The 17,144-nt window shown below is 39.1% G+C and overlaps 1 protein-coding gene across 3 annotated transcripts in view; it reads right to left on the bottom strand.

The window, feature by feature from the left end:
* Positions 1-333: 333 nt before the first annotated feature.
* Positions 334-17,144, bottom strand: part of NUP42 (nucleoporin 42) — a 31,379-nt gene continuing 14,568 nt past the window's right edge. The window contains exons 7-10 of one of the 3 annotated variants that reach the window (XR_008685217.2): positions 15,004-16,770; positions 14,292-14,394; positions 3,479-3,600; positions 334-2,492 (exon numbers count right to left, since the gene is read on the bottom strand). Coding sequence is in view for 1 of the 3 variants with exons in the window: in XM_055420575.2 (XP_055276550.2) it covers positions 16,193-16,770 (578 nt within the window). In the remaining 2 variants the exon portion in view is untranslated. Of the gene's footprint in view, positions 2,493-3,478; positions 3,601-13,333; positions 16,771-17,144 lie in introns of those variants that run through there. The other 2 variants (XR_008685215.2, XM_055420575.2) reach the window with 2 other exon arrangements.

The following is a 17,144-nucleotide window of genomic DNA, read 5'->3' as shown; positions in this document are numbered from 1 at the left end:
AGCATTGCAGGTAGACTCTTTACTGAATGCTGGCAGTTACAAGTTCCCTCTTTATTTTATGAGTAGTACTCGTTCATTCGGGGTTCCTTGGTGGCTCAGTTATAAAGAATCCACCTGGCAATGTAGGAGACACAGGTTCGATCCCTGGGTCAGGAAATTCCCCTGAAGAAGGAAATGGAAGTCCACTCCAGTATTCTTGCCTAGAGAATCCCATGGACAGAGGAGCCTGGCTGGTTACAGTCCAGGGGGTCACAAAAGAGTCAGTCACTACTTAGCAACTAAACAACAACAACTCGTTCATTCAGTTTACCAAGCACCAGTAAAAGAAAGCTTTATTTATAAAATATCAGCAAATGTTGTGACCTGAAGGAAGACTATATTCCAAAGTGGGCTGGGAGTTTTCCTGGGAGCCCCTGTGGAGTTGAGAATGCTGATGGAGAAGAGCAGGGGTAGCAGAAGGGACAGTTTCAGTCTGTGTTTTCACTCCTTGCTGGGCATGGCGGGGAGGAGGAGGAAAGGACTTCTGTTCTAAGGATTGGAAAAGGGGTTGGTGGTGTGTTGTCATGGAACTGAGAATGTGGAAGCTCAAGAGAAAAAAATGGGAAAAAAATTTCTGCAAGTTAAAGAAGAGAAAGCTTCTCATTTATCAGCAATGAAAGGAGGACAGAAAGTGTAACCAGGTAGTACCTGGAGATCTGGAGGGTGTTAGAGCTGAGCTCTAGGACTTCTAAACCGAAGTTAGCCCAGAGATGTTTGTAAAGATATTATTTTTACAAATGACATTTGTAAAGACATTATTTTTGAAATATCAGGTATCAGAAGCAGAAAGAACACATCTCTCAGACATTCTTCTGAGAGATGGTGCATTTAGTTAGCCAGAAGTGCTGACTTAGAGCTTCAGAGTGATGGATTGGCAGGACAGAGGCAGTATGGGATGGGCAAGGCCAGGACCATCCAGCAGAAGACCAAGACAAGGGCTAAGAAGTCAGGCATTGGTCTGGGGGCAATGTTACATCTTTGAGGCTGGAGGCTGGAGGGCTGTGGTAGGAACTTTCTGTGGCTTGGGGCATAGCAGCTCTTAGACAATGGAAAAAGAAGGGAAACTGGAAATGTCAAAGTTTTTAACAGTTCTTGTGAACTGATAGGGTGGAAGCAGAGGCTATGAGGAAGGACAGATTAGGAGAAAGGTACCCCTCCTGCACTCCCAGGTGGTCCAGGGAGATGAGAAGGCAAGTGAGGCTTCTATAGAAAATCGAACCTTTTCTTTCTTCTAATTTTAGAGTAAACTTCATAGAGCTTATGTCTTTACAGCTGGACTGTATTTGCTGAACCGAAGAGAATGAAGACAAAGTCTAGATATTGCAGCCCCTGGTATCCCCTCCCCCTTTCCCTTCCTCAAAGTGGTCACAGGAACATACAATGTGACACGTTGGTGGTGTGATGGAAAGTTCCTTAAAAACACAGAAATCACAATTCAGCAGTTATGAGCTTGATGAGTTTGGTGAAGAAAGAACAGTGTGACTATGAGAGTGTATGTGGGTGGTCAAGGTACAAGAAAGTGCATCCTGGCATTATTTATGTTAGTAAATTGCTAGAAAAACCTAAATGTCCATCATCAAAGGAGAAGTTGAATACACTATGACACATTCATGCAACAGAATACTATGTAACTGTTAAAAAGTTACATATCATATGTACATATTAAACTCTTTGGCCAGGATATCAGAAGAGCCTGTGTGTCCCGTGACTGACCCAGGATCAGAGGCTGTGAGAATTCTGTTGGGATTCCTGGGGATCATTCTTCTTCACTGACTCTCAGAAAAGACATAGAGTCTGCAGCTATGGCAGGAATGCTGTCAGATGTAAAGGTGGTCTGAAAAGAAGCCTAAATGGTAGTAAGACCTTAGCAAGGTCAGTTGCAGTGGAACGGTGGGCGGGAGGCAACTCAGAATGGGTTGAAGAGTAAGGCGAGACGGGGTGGGGGAGGGGAGCGATCAAGTGAAGCGAACATTCAGGGAAGCATGGCTGTTACAGGGAGCAGAGAGCTGGGGTGGTGGCGAGAAGATGGAGAGCATCTGCATCTGTTTCCCCACCCTCTCAAGCAAGGAGATGCTACAGCACAGTGACACTTCTGGGAGACTCCACAAAGCGAGGGAGTGGATAACTAGTGGAGTCATACAGCATGTGTCAAGCACTGAACTCGGAGTGCAGAAGAGGATGACCAATGTCCTCTTGGATGGCTTCGAATGCTCTGTGAAGCATGAGGAGGGAATCCCTCCTTCAGAGAGAAGATAGACTAGGGGAGAGTGGAGAGCAGCTTAGGTAGGAACAGGTGCCCCACACCCAAGAGGAACTGTGTGGGATCCTGGGCAGTGTCACTGAGATGTCAGGTCAGAACTCACAGTGCAGCTGCCTGTAGCAGCACCCCGCCCTGCTGGTGTGATGGTTACAGAAGACAGGCTCCCAGGGGTTCAGGTGGACCTCGCCAGCACCTGGAGGAAGGGAGTGCAGAAGAGGTACACATCTTTGAGTGACTGACTGGAGACTTCCATGGTGGTCCAGTGGCTAAGACTCCGAGTTCCCAATGCAGGGGGCCAGCGTTCAATTCCTGTTCAGGGAACTATATCCCACATGCTGCAACTAAGACTCAGCACAGTCAAATAAATAAATTAAAATGTTAAAAAAACAAAAGTGACTGACTGATGGGCCCTGGAATCTAAGCTAGACAAGGAAGCACAAGAGGCCAGAAGGTACCTGAGTCACTTGGGGATAGTTCTTTCCTCCCTGACGGAATTTCATTTCCTCACCCTTTGACAGCCTTTACTCATTTCTGTCTCAGGTTGGGCTTGTGAGAAGCAGCTTAGTCAGTTAGAAAGCTGGAGTTGTTTCTTAAAGCCACCTCTGTCCACTTCAGCCCCCACCAGTGAGCTGTCTAAGGTGGTACTTTCTGCCAATAAGTGATTTTTTTTTTTCCTTTTCATTTTGATGAGATTTAGCTTCTGTGGTCAAGCACAAAAAATAGTATACAGGGCAGATGGCATCTTCAGAATAGTTGGGAATCCTGTCTCTCTGGGTCTCGGGACTGTTTCTTTGTCTGTACATCTTAATATTATTCATTTATCTATTTGTCTGCTCTGGATATTAAGAGCTGAAGCATGTGGGGCCTAGTTCCCTGACCAGGGATGGGACCCAGGCCAGCTGTGTAGGGAGCACGGAATCTTAGCTACTGGACCATCAGGGAAGTCCCTAGTTTCTTTGTTTTTGAAAGTAAAATAATTATTTTTCTTATTGTTAATTGAGCTAACAGATATCAGTTTGTTCAAAATGATAATAGCAATAATGTATCTGATAATGTATGCTTATGCATGTATATTACATTTATATGTATATGGATCTCTTGTTTCAATGAAAAAAAGCACTAAGACCTGAAGCAATGTCCATCCTGGACTGGTCCAGGGGTTCACTAGAAGGGACTTACGGAAATGCTGCTGATCAAGCTCCCAGTCTTCATGGCTCTAATCAGTGAGCATTTTCAATGATAACAAATACATCATCTTCTATCCTTTGAAATGTGAATAGGTTGTCTTCTATTTTCTGGACCTATATTGTGGGAAGGAAAGCGGGGAAGAATAAAAAAAATAAGGCATTTCAAAGAATAATTTAGCAAACTCTATTAAAATGAAAACTTTTCATACTTTCAACTTGGCATTTCCGTTTCTTACAAAGTACTCTCACAGTGCAAAGATGTATGTTCTAGAATGTCCTAGTGAAAGACTGTTGGCGCATATATAGGGGCCTGGTTAGGTAAATTAAGGAATGGACACACAATGGAACACTATATGGCCTTTAAAAACAGTGAAATAAGCTGCTTTTGCCTTCTAAGATGGCCCACATGCTGCCCATGGAATGTGTACCTCTGTTTTGTTTTCTATGGCTTGCTCTTGAATTCTTTCCTATGTAAAGCCAAGGATTCTCACTTGGGGGCCCATCCCAGGAACTTGTCAGAGACCTGGGAATGACTATCCCCTTGGGACCAATTTTCCTGCAATAGCTTTACAAAGGAATTAGAAGAAGGTGGTTTTCTCTCCCTCCCCACTTTTCCTTTTGTTATAAAAATGTAGCCCACTTAGATCCTGGGGAGGAGATCTCTTGCCTGCCTGCTTCTATCCTTCACAAGTATCCTATATTAATAAACATACTTCTTATCTAAAAAAAAAAAAAAAACAGTGAGGTAAACCTATATGTACTGACATGGAAGTTTCTTTGCAACATTCTGTTCAGTGTAAAGATGCAAAATAATATTATAGCATTGATAACGATAGTTACTATTAGACTATGTATAAGGAATAAAGATTGAAGAAATGTACAGAAAAGTGTTAAAGACAATGTTATTGGGAATGTGGAGTATACTTTTCATTCTATGTATTTCTATGTGGTCTGAATTCTCTATAGTGAACAAGCCTAATTTTAATGACTAATGGAATTTTTGAACATAATTTCTCTGCTAAGCATGTTACATTAACTATTGGTCACACAGTGAATAGGTGGTGTATATTACCTACTCTACAGATAAAAGGATTAGGAAAGTTAACCTGTCCAAGATCAAGTTTAGATTTTTTATTTAAAGAGATAATCTTTTCAAACTATGTATCATAAAGTGAATATAGTCTTCCCAGGCTCAGCTTCTCTTTTTTCAGAAGCTGGCTCTTCTGGCTATTTCTCCTTCCCATTGTGATTTCACTTCCCTCTCACAACTATTAAAATTCATTTCCTCTGGGGAGTTACCACAGACTCCTGGCTCATTAACTTCTCTGTAGCATTTTGATGTACTCAACACTGTGCTTTTGCATATGTTAACATTTGAGCTGGTAAAGAATCTGCCTGAAAGGTGGGAGACCTGGGTTCAATCCTGGGTTGGGAAGATCCCCTGGAGAATGGAAAGGCTACCAATTCCAGTATTCTGACCTGGAGAAAGAGTCGGACATGACTAAGCAACTTTCACTTTCATTTTCTACCATTTGAATTTGCATGGTTCTATTCTCATTCACAGAATACACAGAACTATACAAAAAAGATCTTCATGACCCAGATAACCATGATGGTGTGATCACTCACCTAGAGCCAGATATCTTGGAATGTGAAGTCAAGTGGGCCTTAGGAAGCATCACTACGAACAAAGCTAGTGGAGGAGATGGAATTCCAGTTGAGCTATTTCAAATCCTAAAAGATGATGCCATGAAAGTGCTGCACTCAAAATGCCAGCAAATTTGGAAAACTCAGCAGTGGCCACAGGACTGGAAAAGGTCAGTTTTCATTCCAATCCCAAAGAAAGGCAATGCTAAAGAATGTTCAAACTACCGCACAATTGCACTCATCTCACACGCTAGCAAAGTAATGCTCAAATCCTCCAAGCCAGGTTTCAATAGTATGTGAACCGTGAACTTCTGTTCAAGCTGGTTTTAGAAAAGGCACCAGAGATCAAATTGCAACATCCACTGGATTATCAAAAAAGCAAAAGAGTTCCAGAAAAACATCTACTTTTGCTTTATTGACTACACCAAAGCCTTTGACTGTGTGGATCACAACAAACTGGAAAATTCTGAAAGAGATGGGAATACCAGACCACCTGACCTGCCTCTTGAGAAATCTGTATACAGGTCAGGAAGCAACAGTTAGAACTGGAAATGGAACAACAAACTGGTTCCAAGTTGGGAAAGGAGTACGCCAAGGCTGCATATTGTCACCCTGCTTTTTAAACTTATGTGCAGAGTACATCATGCAAAATGCTGGGCTGGATGAGCACAAGCTGGAATCAAGATTGCTGGGAGAAATATCAATAACCCCAGATATGCAGATGACACAACCCTTATGGTAGGAAGTGAAGAAGAACTAAAGAGGCTCTTGGTGAAAGTGAAAGAGGACAGTGAAAAAGTTGGCTTCAAACTAAAATCATGGCATCTGGTCCCATCACTTCATGGCAAACAGATGGGGAAACAGTGAGAGACTTTATTTTTGGGAGCTCCAAAATCACTGCAGATGGTGACTGCAGTCATGAAATTAAAAGACACTTGCTCCTTGGAAGAAAAGCTATGACCAACCTAGACAGCATATTAAGAAGCAGAGACATTGCTTAACCAACAAAGGTCCGTCTAGTCAAAGCTACGGTTTTTCCAGTCGTCATGTATGGATGTGAGAGTTGGACTATAAAGAAAGCTGAGTGCCAAAGAATTAATGCTTTTGAACTGTGGTGTTGGAGAAGACTCTTGAGAGTTCCTTGGATTGCAAGGAGATCCAACCTGTCAATCCTAAAGGAAATCAGTCTTGAATATTCATGGGAAGGACTGATACTAAAGCTGAAACTCCAATACTTTGGCCACCTGATGCGAAGCACTGACTCATTGGAAAAGACCCTGATGCTGGGGAAGATTGAAGGTGGGAAGAGAAGGGGACGACAGAGGATGAGATGGTTGAATGGCATCACTGACTTACTGGACATGAGTTTGAGTAAGCTCTGGGAGTTGGTGATGAACAAGGAAGCCTGGTGTGCTGTAGTCCATGGTGTCGCAAAGAGTAGGACACCACTGAGTGAACTGAACTGATTTTCATTCATCTTTGAGGATGAGCTCCAGGTAAGGAACTTGACACTTTTTTTAGAAAACTCCAATACTTTGGCCACCTCATGCGATGAGTTGACTCACTGGAAAAGACTCTGATGCTGGGAGGGATTGCGGGCGGGAGTAGAAGGGGACGAAAGAGGATGAGATGGCTGGATGGCATCACCGACTCGATGGACATGAGTTTGAGTGAACTTCGGGAGTTGGTGATGGACAGGGAGGCCTGGTGTGCTGTGATTCGTGGGGTCGCAAAGAGTCGGACACGACTGAGTGACTGAACTGAACTGATGATAACCCTTCATAGCCTGTTTCTAAACCTTCTCAGTAGATTTTGGGACTGAATCCTTAATGTAACACTTGCATTTGGTGGGTCCTTAATATTGATGATCATCAATTCCTATAAATCAAGCAAACTTTTTCTTACACAGCACTCTGTTTTCTCTACTGAATTATGTATATAAATGTCCTTCAGTTGAGTAGCTTCTGAATAAATAATTCCAGTAAAGTCATGTCTTCTTTTGATTTGTTTTCTTAGTGTAGGGGAGGTGTGAGTCATATAGAATCACTAGAAGGTTTCCAAATGAAAAAGCTTGATACTTACTGTGTTTACAATATATATATATATATATAATTCCTCTATTTCTCTGTTTCAGTGCTGACAGGGTTAAATGCTATTTACATTATAAATGAACAAGTAAATAAGAATAGATTGCCAGCTGGTTGATAATATGTGGATGAGAAAAGAACCTCAGGTAACTAGTTATCATATTGATTTTAGATTATCTTCCTCGTCAGGTATAAGTAGAGAGACAAACACATACTCTTTCCCAAACAAGTGAATCAAAAATAATTTCCATTTTGCTCCACAAATATTTGAATTCCTTTCAGGATTTCATTAGCAGCAAAAATAACATGGTCTACATCCACAGTTGGTTGTTCTTTAGAACAGTCGTACTCCTTGTACTTTAGTACTAGAATGACAAGTATCATCAGAGTGGACTATTTAATTCAAGATTTAGGATGGGAAAGAAGACTTCTTTTTTTTAAATTAAATCTTTAAAAATTTGTAAATTTATTTAAAGTATATGGGAAAACATAGAAAATAATATAATGGATAGCTATGTACTCATCACCCACTCTATAAAATTCTACTATTGTCATAGTAAGTTTAAATTAAAAAAAAATGACAGGTATAATGTTCCCTATATATGCCTTCTAAATCTCATTCTTTTTTTCCCCCTTTCCTGGACAAACTCTATTCTAAATCTGGTGCTAATTTTCTCAGGCTGTTATTCCTTTACTATGTTTATAAATTTATAAACAATATATAGCATTGTTTTATACTCTGTACTTTCAGTGATATATTATACCACCTGTGCTTTTTTGGCTGTTTATATGTGTAAAAGAAGAGACATTACTTTGCCAACCAAGGTCCGTCTAGTCAAGGCTATGGTTTTTCCCGTGGTCATGTATGGATGTGAGAGTTGGACTGTGAAGAAAGCTGATCGCTGAAGAATTGATGCTTTTGAACTGTGGTGTTGGAGAAGACTCTTGAGAGTCCCTTGTACCGCCAGGAGATCCAACCAGTCCATTCTAAGGGAGATCAATCCTGGGTGTTCATTGGAAGGACTGATGCTAAAGCTGAAACTCCAATACTTTGGCCACCTCATGCGACGAGTTGACTCACTGGAAAGACTCTGATGCTGGGAAAGGTTGGGGGTGGGAGGAAAAGGGGACAACAGAGAATGAGATGGCTGGATGGCATCACCGACTCTGTGGACACGAGTTTGAGTGAACTCCGGGATTTGGTGATGGACAGGGAGGCTTGGCGTGCTGTGATTCATGGGGTCGCGGAGAGTCGGACAAGACTGAGTGACTGAACTGAACTGAACTGATATGTGTAATTCAAGTTGTACAGATGTATCACATTATATCAAAGTGTATCTGTTACCTTGTGCATGAACTTCTGGTTGTTTCCAATAGTTTGCTACTATGAATAATACCATTTAATTTTATACATTTCCTTTTCCCATGTGCAGTAGTTTCTCATATATTCATGTGCATACCATCCTCCCATAAATCTCATAAAAATGGAGGCTCTGATTTGGTAGCTTTGGGATGAGGCTTGAAATTCTACACATGTATTAAGTTCCCAGATGATGTTGATGCTGCTGGTCCTAGGACCACACTTTGAGGAGCAAGGGCCTTGCAGAGGAGTAAAAATTTCTAGGTTGTAGAGGATGATCATCTTTAATGTTACTAGATCTTGCCAAACTGTCTGAAGTGCCTGCACACATCCACACTCCTGTCAGCAGCTCACAGCAGTCTCCAAAATACCACATCTTCATTAACACCATCATTGCAAGACTCTGATTTTTGCCAGTTTAATGGACAGGAAGCGGTATTTTGTTATATTAATTTGCCGAGTATTAATGATTTGATCAAATTATGTTAACCTGATGAATAATATTAAAGTCAGACCTCCTGAGTTTCTTCTGCAGTAATTTTTAACAAACTAATGTCTGGGTAAAGAAAACAGCTTCATTCATCTGTTTCATACTTTAAAAACAACCTTGTACAGCCACAGCCAAGATTAAGTCTTGAGACTTTCAGGCTAGAAAGACAAGTTGCTGAAACAGATGGATGACCTGAAGGTGGAGCTGTCCCAGCTCCATGTCTCTGAACTGCCAGGCAGCAGAGCATCCAAACTCTCTAAGATTCGAGTTGTCTGCAAATCCATTGCCTTTGTTCTCACTGCCGTTAACCAGACTCAGAAAGAGAATCTTAGGAAACTCTACAAGGGCACAAAGTACAAGCCCCTGGAACTGCAGCCCAAGAAAATACGTGCTATGCACTGCCAGCTCAACATGCATGAGAAGAATTTGAAAACCACACAGCAGCAATGGAAGGAATGGTTGTGACCACTGTGGAAGTACATGGTCAAGATCTGACCACTGTGGTATCAATAGAAAACAAACTGGCTGGAAAACAAAAAGAAAGGCTGAAGGGAGTCCTTCAAGTTAAAACAGAAGGATGATAAAGAGCAACAAAAACCAGACAAAAATATAAAACTTCTTCGTAAAGGTAAAAATATAAATTTAGAATTATGTAGTGTTGTAATGTAAGTGCATAAATCACTTTTAAATCTGGTACGGAATTTAAAAAACAAAAGAAGCATAAAAAGTAATTATAAATCTATGTTAATAAACATGCCATATTATAATAGGTAATCTGTCTCAAAAACATAAAGTGGGTGAGGCAGAACTGAAATAGAGCAGTTTTTATATGACTGAAGTTAAATTATATTTAAAATATATTATAACTTTAAACCACTTTATGTAATTACATCAGTAACCACAGAGAAATTATAGAATATACACAAAGGGAAATGAGAAGGGAATTAAAATATGTCACTACAAAAAAAAAATCAGCAAAGCACAAAATAAGGCAGCATGAAGAAAAGAACAAAAATGTTATATACAGAAAACAATGAACAAAATGGCAATAGTAAGTCTTTTCCTGTCAGTAATTTTATGTAATAGGTTCGGTGAGTTCAGTCACTCAGTCGTGTCCAACTCTCTGCGACCCCATGAATCATAGCACACCAGGCCTCCCTGTCCATCACCAACTCCCGGAGTTCACTCAAACTCACGTCCATCGAGTCGGTAATGCCATCCAGCCATCTCATTCTCTGTCGTCCCCTTCTCCTCCTGCCCCCAATCCCTCACAGCATCAGAGTCTTTTCCAGTGAGTCAACTCTTCGTATGAAGTGGCCAAAGTATTGGAGTTTCAGCTTCAACATCAGTCCTTCCAATGAACACACGGGACTGATCTCCTTTAGGATGGACTGGTTGGATCTCCTTGCAGTCCAAGGGACTCTCAAGAATCTTCTCCAACATCACAGTCCAAAAGCATCAATTCTTCAGCGATCAGCTTTCTTCACAGTCCAACTCTCACATCCATACATGACCACGGGAAAAACCATAGCCTTGACTAGACGGACCTTGGTTGGCAAAGTAATGTCTCTGCTTTTTAATATGCTATCTAGGTTGGTCATAACTTTCCTTCCAAAGGAGTAAGCGTCTTTTAATTTCATGGCTGCAATCAGCATCCGCAGTGATTTTGGAGCCCAAAAAAATAAAGTCTGTCACTGTTTCCACTGTTTCCCCATCTATTTCCCATGAAGTGATGGGACCAGATGCCATGATCTTAGTTTTCCGAATGTTGAGCTTTAAGCCCACTTTTTCACTCTCCTCTTTTCACTTTCATCAAGAGGCTTTATAGTTTCTCTTCATTTTCTGCCATAAGGGTGGTGTCATCTGCATATCTGAGGTTATTGATACTTCTCCCGGCAATCCTGATTCCAGCTTGTGCTGCTTCCAGCCCAGTACTAGGTTAAATACACTAATTAAAAGACACAGATTGGCTGAATGGATAAAAAATAAGAACCAACTAATAGGTAGTCTATAAGAGGCACGCTATACATCTAAAGATACACACAGGCTAAAAGGATGGAAAAATATTCCATGAAAATAGGAATCCAAAGGGAGTAGAAGTGGCCATACTAAGATAAAATAGATTTAAAACCAAAATTATTATATGAGACAAAGAAGGTCATTATATAATGATAACAGGGTCAATTCACCAGGAAGATATAACAATTATAACGTACATGCACCTAACATTAGAACTCCCAAATATATAAAGCAAACATTGACAGAACTGAAGGGAGAAATAGCCAGCAACTGAGTAACAATAGGATATTTCAATACTTCACTTTCAGTTACGGATAGAACAAAGAGGAGATCAATAAACAAAAAACAGATGACTTCACACTATAGAATAACTGAAGCAAACATATACTGAGCCCTTCACCCAAGAACAGCAGGATACACATTCTTCTCAAGTACACATGGTCATTCTGCAAGGCGGTCCACATATTAGGCCACAAAACAAATCTTAACAAATTTAAAGAAGATTGAAATCATTCCAAGTATCTTCTCTGACCACAATGGAATGAAACTAGAAGTCAACAGCAGAAGGTAAAAATACAAATATGTGAAAACTAAACAATACACTCTTAAACAACCAATGCGTCAAAGAATAAACCACAAGGGAACTTAGAAAATACTTAGAGACAAATGAAAACAAAATACAAAACATCAAAACCTAGGCAAAAGCAGTGATAAGGGAGGAGTTTACAGAGATAAATGCTTGCATTAAAAAGAAGAAAGATCTCAAATCAATAATCTAATTTTATACCTTGAAAAAAAAAACACTTAAATTTAGCAGAAGAAATAATAAAGATGAAAGGAGAGTAAATGAAATAGAGAATAGAAAAACAGTGGGAAAAAATCAATAACCAATAAAATCAACTGTGTGTGTCCTTTACCCAAATTCATATGTTGATGCCCTAACCACCAAAGTGATGGTATTTGGAGGTGGGGGTCTTTTGAGAGATAATTAGGTCATGAGGATGGCAACCTCATGACGGGATTAGTGGCCTTGTAAGAAGAGGAAGAGAGAGAAATCTATTTCTTCATGCACATATACCAAGAAAAGGCTATCTTAGTACCTAAGAAGGCAGCTATCTGCAAGCTTGGAAAAGGGTTCTCACCAGAACTGACCATGCTAGCACCCTGAAATGGACTTCAAGGCTCCAAAACTGAGAGAAATAAATGTCTGTTTTTTAAGCCACCCTGTCTATGGTATTTTATTACGGTGGCATGAGCAGACTAAGACACGGTCTTTTAAAAAGACCAAAAAAACTGGCAAATCCTTAGCTACATTAACTAAGAAAAAGGGCTAAAAGATTCTAATAACTAAATTAGAATCAAAAGAGTGGATATTATAACTGATGTCACAGAAATAAAAACGGATTATAAAAGATTAGTTCAGTTGCTCAGTCGTGTCCGACTCTCCGCGACCCCATGAATCACAGCACGCCAGGCCTCCCTATCCATCACCAACTCCCGGAGTTCACTCAAACTCATGTCTACAGAGTCGGTGATGCCATCCAGCCATCTCATTCTCTGTCGTCCCCTTCTCCTCCCGCCCCCAACCTTTCCTAGCATCAGAGTCTTTTCCAGTGAGTCAACTCGCATGAGGTGGCCAAAGTACTGCAGTTTCAGCTTTAGCATCAGTCCTTCCAATGAACATCCAGGATCGATCTCGTTTAGAATGGACTGGTTGGATCTCCTTGCAGTCCAAGGGACTCTCAAGAGTCTTCTCCAACACCACAGTTCAAAAGCATCAATTCTTCGGCGATCAGCTTTCTTCACAGTCCAACTCTCACATCCATACATGACCACGGGAAAAACCACAGCCTTGACTAGACAGACCTTTGTTGGTAAAGTAATGTCTCTGCTTTTTAATATACTATCAAGGTTGGTCATATATAAAAGATTACTGTGAACAATTAAATATCAACAAATTAGATAACCTAAAGAAATGGATTGATTCCTGGAAACATACAAACTACCAAAACTAAATCAAGTAATAAAGAATCTGAACAGACCTACAATAAGGAGATTGAAGCAGTAATCAAACACTGCCCCACCAGGACAAGATGACTTCACTGAAGGATTTTATCAAACAATTAAGGAATTAATGCCAATCTTTCCAGAGAATTGAAGAGGAGGGAACATCCCCAAACTCACTGTATGAAGCCAGCATTATTCTGATACCAAAATCAGAAAAAAAGACACAAGAAAACTACAGACAAATATTCCTGATGAATAACAATACAAAAATCCTCAACAAAATACTAGCAAACTGAATTCAACAGCACATTAAAAGTATTTACACATGATTAAGTGGGATTTGTATCTGGAATGCAAAGATGGTTCACCATACAAAATCAATCAGTATAAATACATAACATTAACAAATTGGAGGACAAAACCCATATGATCATCTCAACTGATGCATAAAAAATATTTGACAAAGTAAAAACTTTTTCATGATAAAAACACTCAACAAACTGGGGAAAATAAGGAAACTACCTCAACATAATAAAAGCCATACACGAAAAGGCCACAGCTAATATCATATTCAATCATAAAAGAAAAGTTTTTCCTTTAGGACCAGAAACAAGGCAAAGATGCTCCCTCTCACCACTACTTTTCAACACAGTACTGAGTGTCCCAGTCAGTGCAATTAGAGTAATAATAAAATAATAATAAATAAATAACAAGCTTTTGCCCATTGACTACAGAGTGAAAACCCAGGTCATTTAGAAAAGCTGTACTCCAATATGTGAATCTACCAGATTAACCAATTTCCTGTTGTTGGACAACAAATTGGATTCTTTTACTCTTATGAACAACACTTTAACAATACATATTCTGTAGCTAAATTTTAGCTAAATCATATTATACCTTTTAAATAGTTTTAGTATCAGCTTCTCTCTCCCTTTCTAATTAGCTCTCAGCTGTTACACTTCTATCTTTCTGTGATCAAATAATCAAACTAGTTAGATCATTTTACTTGTAATAAAACCTTATATGCAATTCTGTCCCTTCCTCTAAGTCCTAGGGAAAAGGGGCAGCTGTTGTAGAAGATGTGAAACGGGGCTGTCTGTGCTCATTTGGGAGTATACTTTCAATATGACCAGCTCTGTCAGAATCGGTTCTTGCCTCACTGAATAAATCTAGATGGTAGTACTTGCTCTTGTACCTTTTGGTTGCCTCTTCCCTTCCACTCCTTTTTAGGGTCTTGAAACTTAATCTACCTTTATGCAGGGTTCATTCCATCAGGGTAGGAGAATTCTAGGAGTCAACTGCAAGTTGAAAAAAAAAAACATTGCAAAGTCCTTATGAAGAACTTAAAATCAAAACAGGAACTTAGGGTCTATTTATCATCTCTATACCAAGGATGGTTTCAAACATACACCTCTTATTGGAATGCTGGGGTTCCAAAACTTAGTTTGAGTCATAAAGTTCTTCAAAAAGTATAACAGAGAATCTGGATCCCCTGAGGACCAAATCCTTTGCATATATGCTAAAGTCATATGAAGCATATATCTTTAATAGGTAAGATTTTCACTTAAAAATCAGTTCAATACCTGATCTGTGCTAGTTATATAATTTTCTGAGGCTTGAAAAAGGAACACAGAACTCTTGACATGTACGCTTCAACTAATGTTGTCTCTGGCTGTTTCAATCAACCATATATATAAGATACTACTTCAATCTGAGGACACAGGGAGACGTAAACACATCTGAAAATTCTAATAGAAACTCTAGAAACAGCTGGTGAGTCCTCACTATTCTTGGGGGGAAGAGATTACTGATAATTTTAATTTCCTTGTTGTAAGTTTCCAAAGTTGTTATAATAAACATATTTTATAAAAAGGTTTTAAGACATACACCAAAAGGAATGAGCGTACCTTAATGTAAATGGAGGTGGAAGAAAGCCTAGACTTGTTCTTCAATGACCTTTTTCCAGTTATAAAGTTACTTCTCTGTTACTTGAAAAGAAAAAAGCCTAGAAAAGATGCATCTTGAATACTTGTTCAAAAAAAAAATGCTTTTCAAAAATGCATCTTGAAAAACTAGCTTGATCATAAGTATCATTAAACTTGCCAATAATGTTTAGTTGGAAAAAGCTTCCTAATTTTTCGTGATCTTCTTTTAATTAAAAAAACAAAGTACCACATGTACATGGTAAAATATTCAAACATTTCAAAATGGTATATAAAGTATTTCTCCTAACTCAGACACCAATTCTTTTCCCAGAGGTAATCATTATTAGCAAGTTTCTTATTCTTCCAGAAATGTCTTATGCATTTACAAAGGATATATATATATACACAAATGCTCTTCATCTATATGAGATCATAATTTCTTAGTCCTCTTACAATCCATCCACTTGATGAGACAATGTGAGGAAAAAAACAGAATTACATAAAAATTAGGCCAAGATAAAAACTAGCATGAAACTGTTGACAAAAACTCAAATGGTTCATGAGACAGCCAAAATTGAGGAAGAAAAATTATGAGGCAAAAATGCTTCTTAGGTACTAAAAATAAAAGCTTTTACCCTTTAAAAATTATATTTCTCTCTTTAAGAGAATCTTCTTTACATGAAAGAAAGTCACCATGTTTATTAAACACCTACTGATGTTTATTCAGTAAGTAGACTAAACACTTAAGCATTTTTTCCCTACTGGTTTTAGAAATTATCTCTTTCGTTAAAAAAAGTATAAAGGTAAAATTTTAAATGGTAAGACAGTATAAAGTGATACAGAATGATAAAAGTACTTTATTCAGTGCACCCTGACAGTTTTTTCAGTTCCATTCATCATTACAGTAAAAAAAAAAAAAAGAAAAAAATCTGTTGCTATTTTTTGTTTTAGATAGTTAGACTCAAGGGAAAATATTAAATTTAAGAACTCCTAATGTTATTATTGAAAATTTATACTTCTTATATATATGCCATATATATGCATATACACATGTATGTGTGTGTGTATATATATATACTTATATATATATATATATATACCTCCTCTTTCATATGAACCACTCAAAAAACAATTTTAAAAGCCATTTTTTTCTGTATTTAAAATTGCCCTTTTAAATATTTAGAAGTTCCACAGGTGGTGGCTTTAATGGAATTTTTCCCAGAGTAAATTTCTTGGACTGAAATTGTTCCAGTTCTTCTGCTGTTAGTTGATCCTTGGGTGTGAATAATGCATTATCTGTTGTGTTGCTGCCAAGTGAGAATGAGAGAGAAGTAGGCACGCTGCTGTTTCCAAAGGTGTCACTGGATGACTTAGAGAAAGCAGTGTGAGGCTGTGAGCCTGTGCTACCAAAACCAGCTGCAGAACTGCCACTTCCAAAGGCTGGGGCCACTGGAGATCCAACAGGGCTTGCTGCCACAGAAGGTGAAAATCCTGAAAATCCAGATGATCCAAAACCAGAAGCTGCAGGGGTTTTAAATGAAAATGAAGCAGCAGATGTGATTTCGGGTTTCCTAAGGCCAAAAGTCGGAGTAGCAGCAGTGATGGCAGAACTGGCAGCGGGTACAGCTCCAAACGCTGGAGTATTTCCAAACACAGGAGGGCTTCCAGAAGGGGCTGTAGCAAATCCAGAGCTTGGTTTAAAACTAAAATTCTGAGCACTGTTGCTGCTGCTGTTATTCACTGGAAAACCTACAAAAACCAGAAAAACGAAACTATTAGTCAAAAAATGGAGCTATGTTACTACCTTGCCCCCACTTTTCCTTTTTCTTATTTCTGCCATGTTTAGATGATGAGAAACTTATCAGAAGGAAGAAAAGTGAAAATGAGAAGTTAGGACAAACTCACTAAACCCTGTTGGCCTGTCTTTCTGCTACACTGATCTCATCTGCACTCTAATTTACCTTCACTTAAGAAGGTAGCTCTTGAGAAATCTCAGGGATTAGGGAGTGGACCTTCACTTCAGCTTGTCCTCTCCTCTCATTGTTTGGAGCTATCACCTGAAGACAAAACTACGCTGTTATGTACGGGAATGAGAAAGTCCTCATAGGTGTTGCTACCATAGC

This window comes from Moschus berezovskii, chromosome 3, assembly GCF_049115385.1.
Source record: "Moschus berezovskii isolate FMDL1 chromosome 3, NW_MosBer_1.0, whole genome shotgun sequence".
In the NCBI taxonomy this organism is placed as follows: domain Eukaryota; kingdom Metazoa; phylum Chordata; class Mammalia; order Artiodactyla; family Moschidae; genus Moschus; species Moschus berezovskii.
This window is presented reverse-complemented; position numbering and strand designations above follow the sequence as displayed.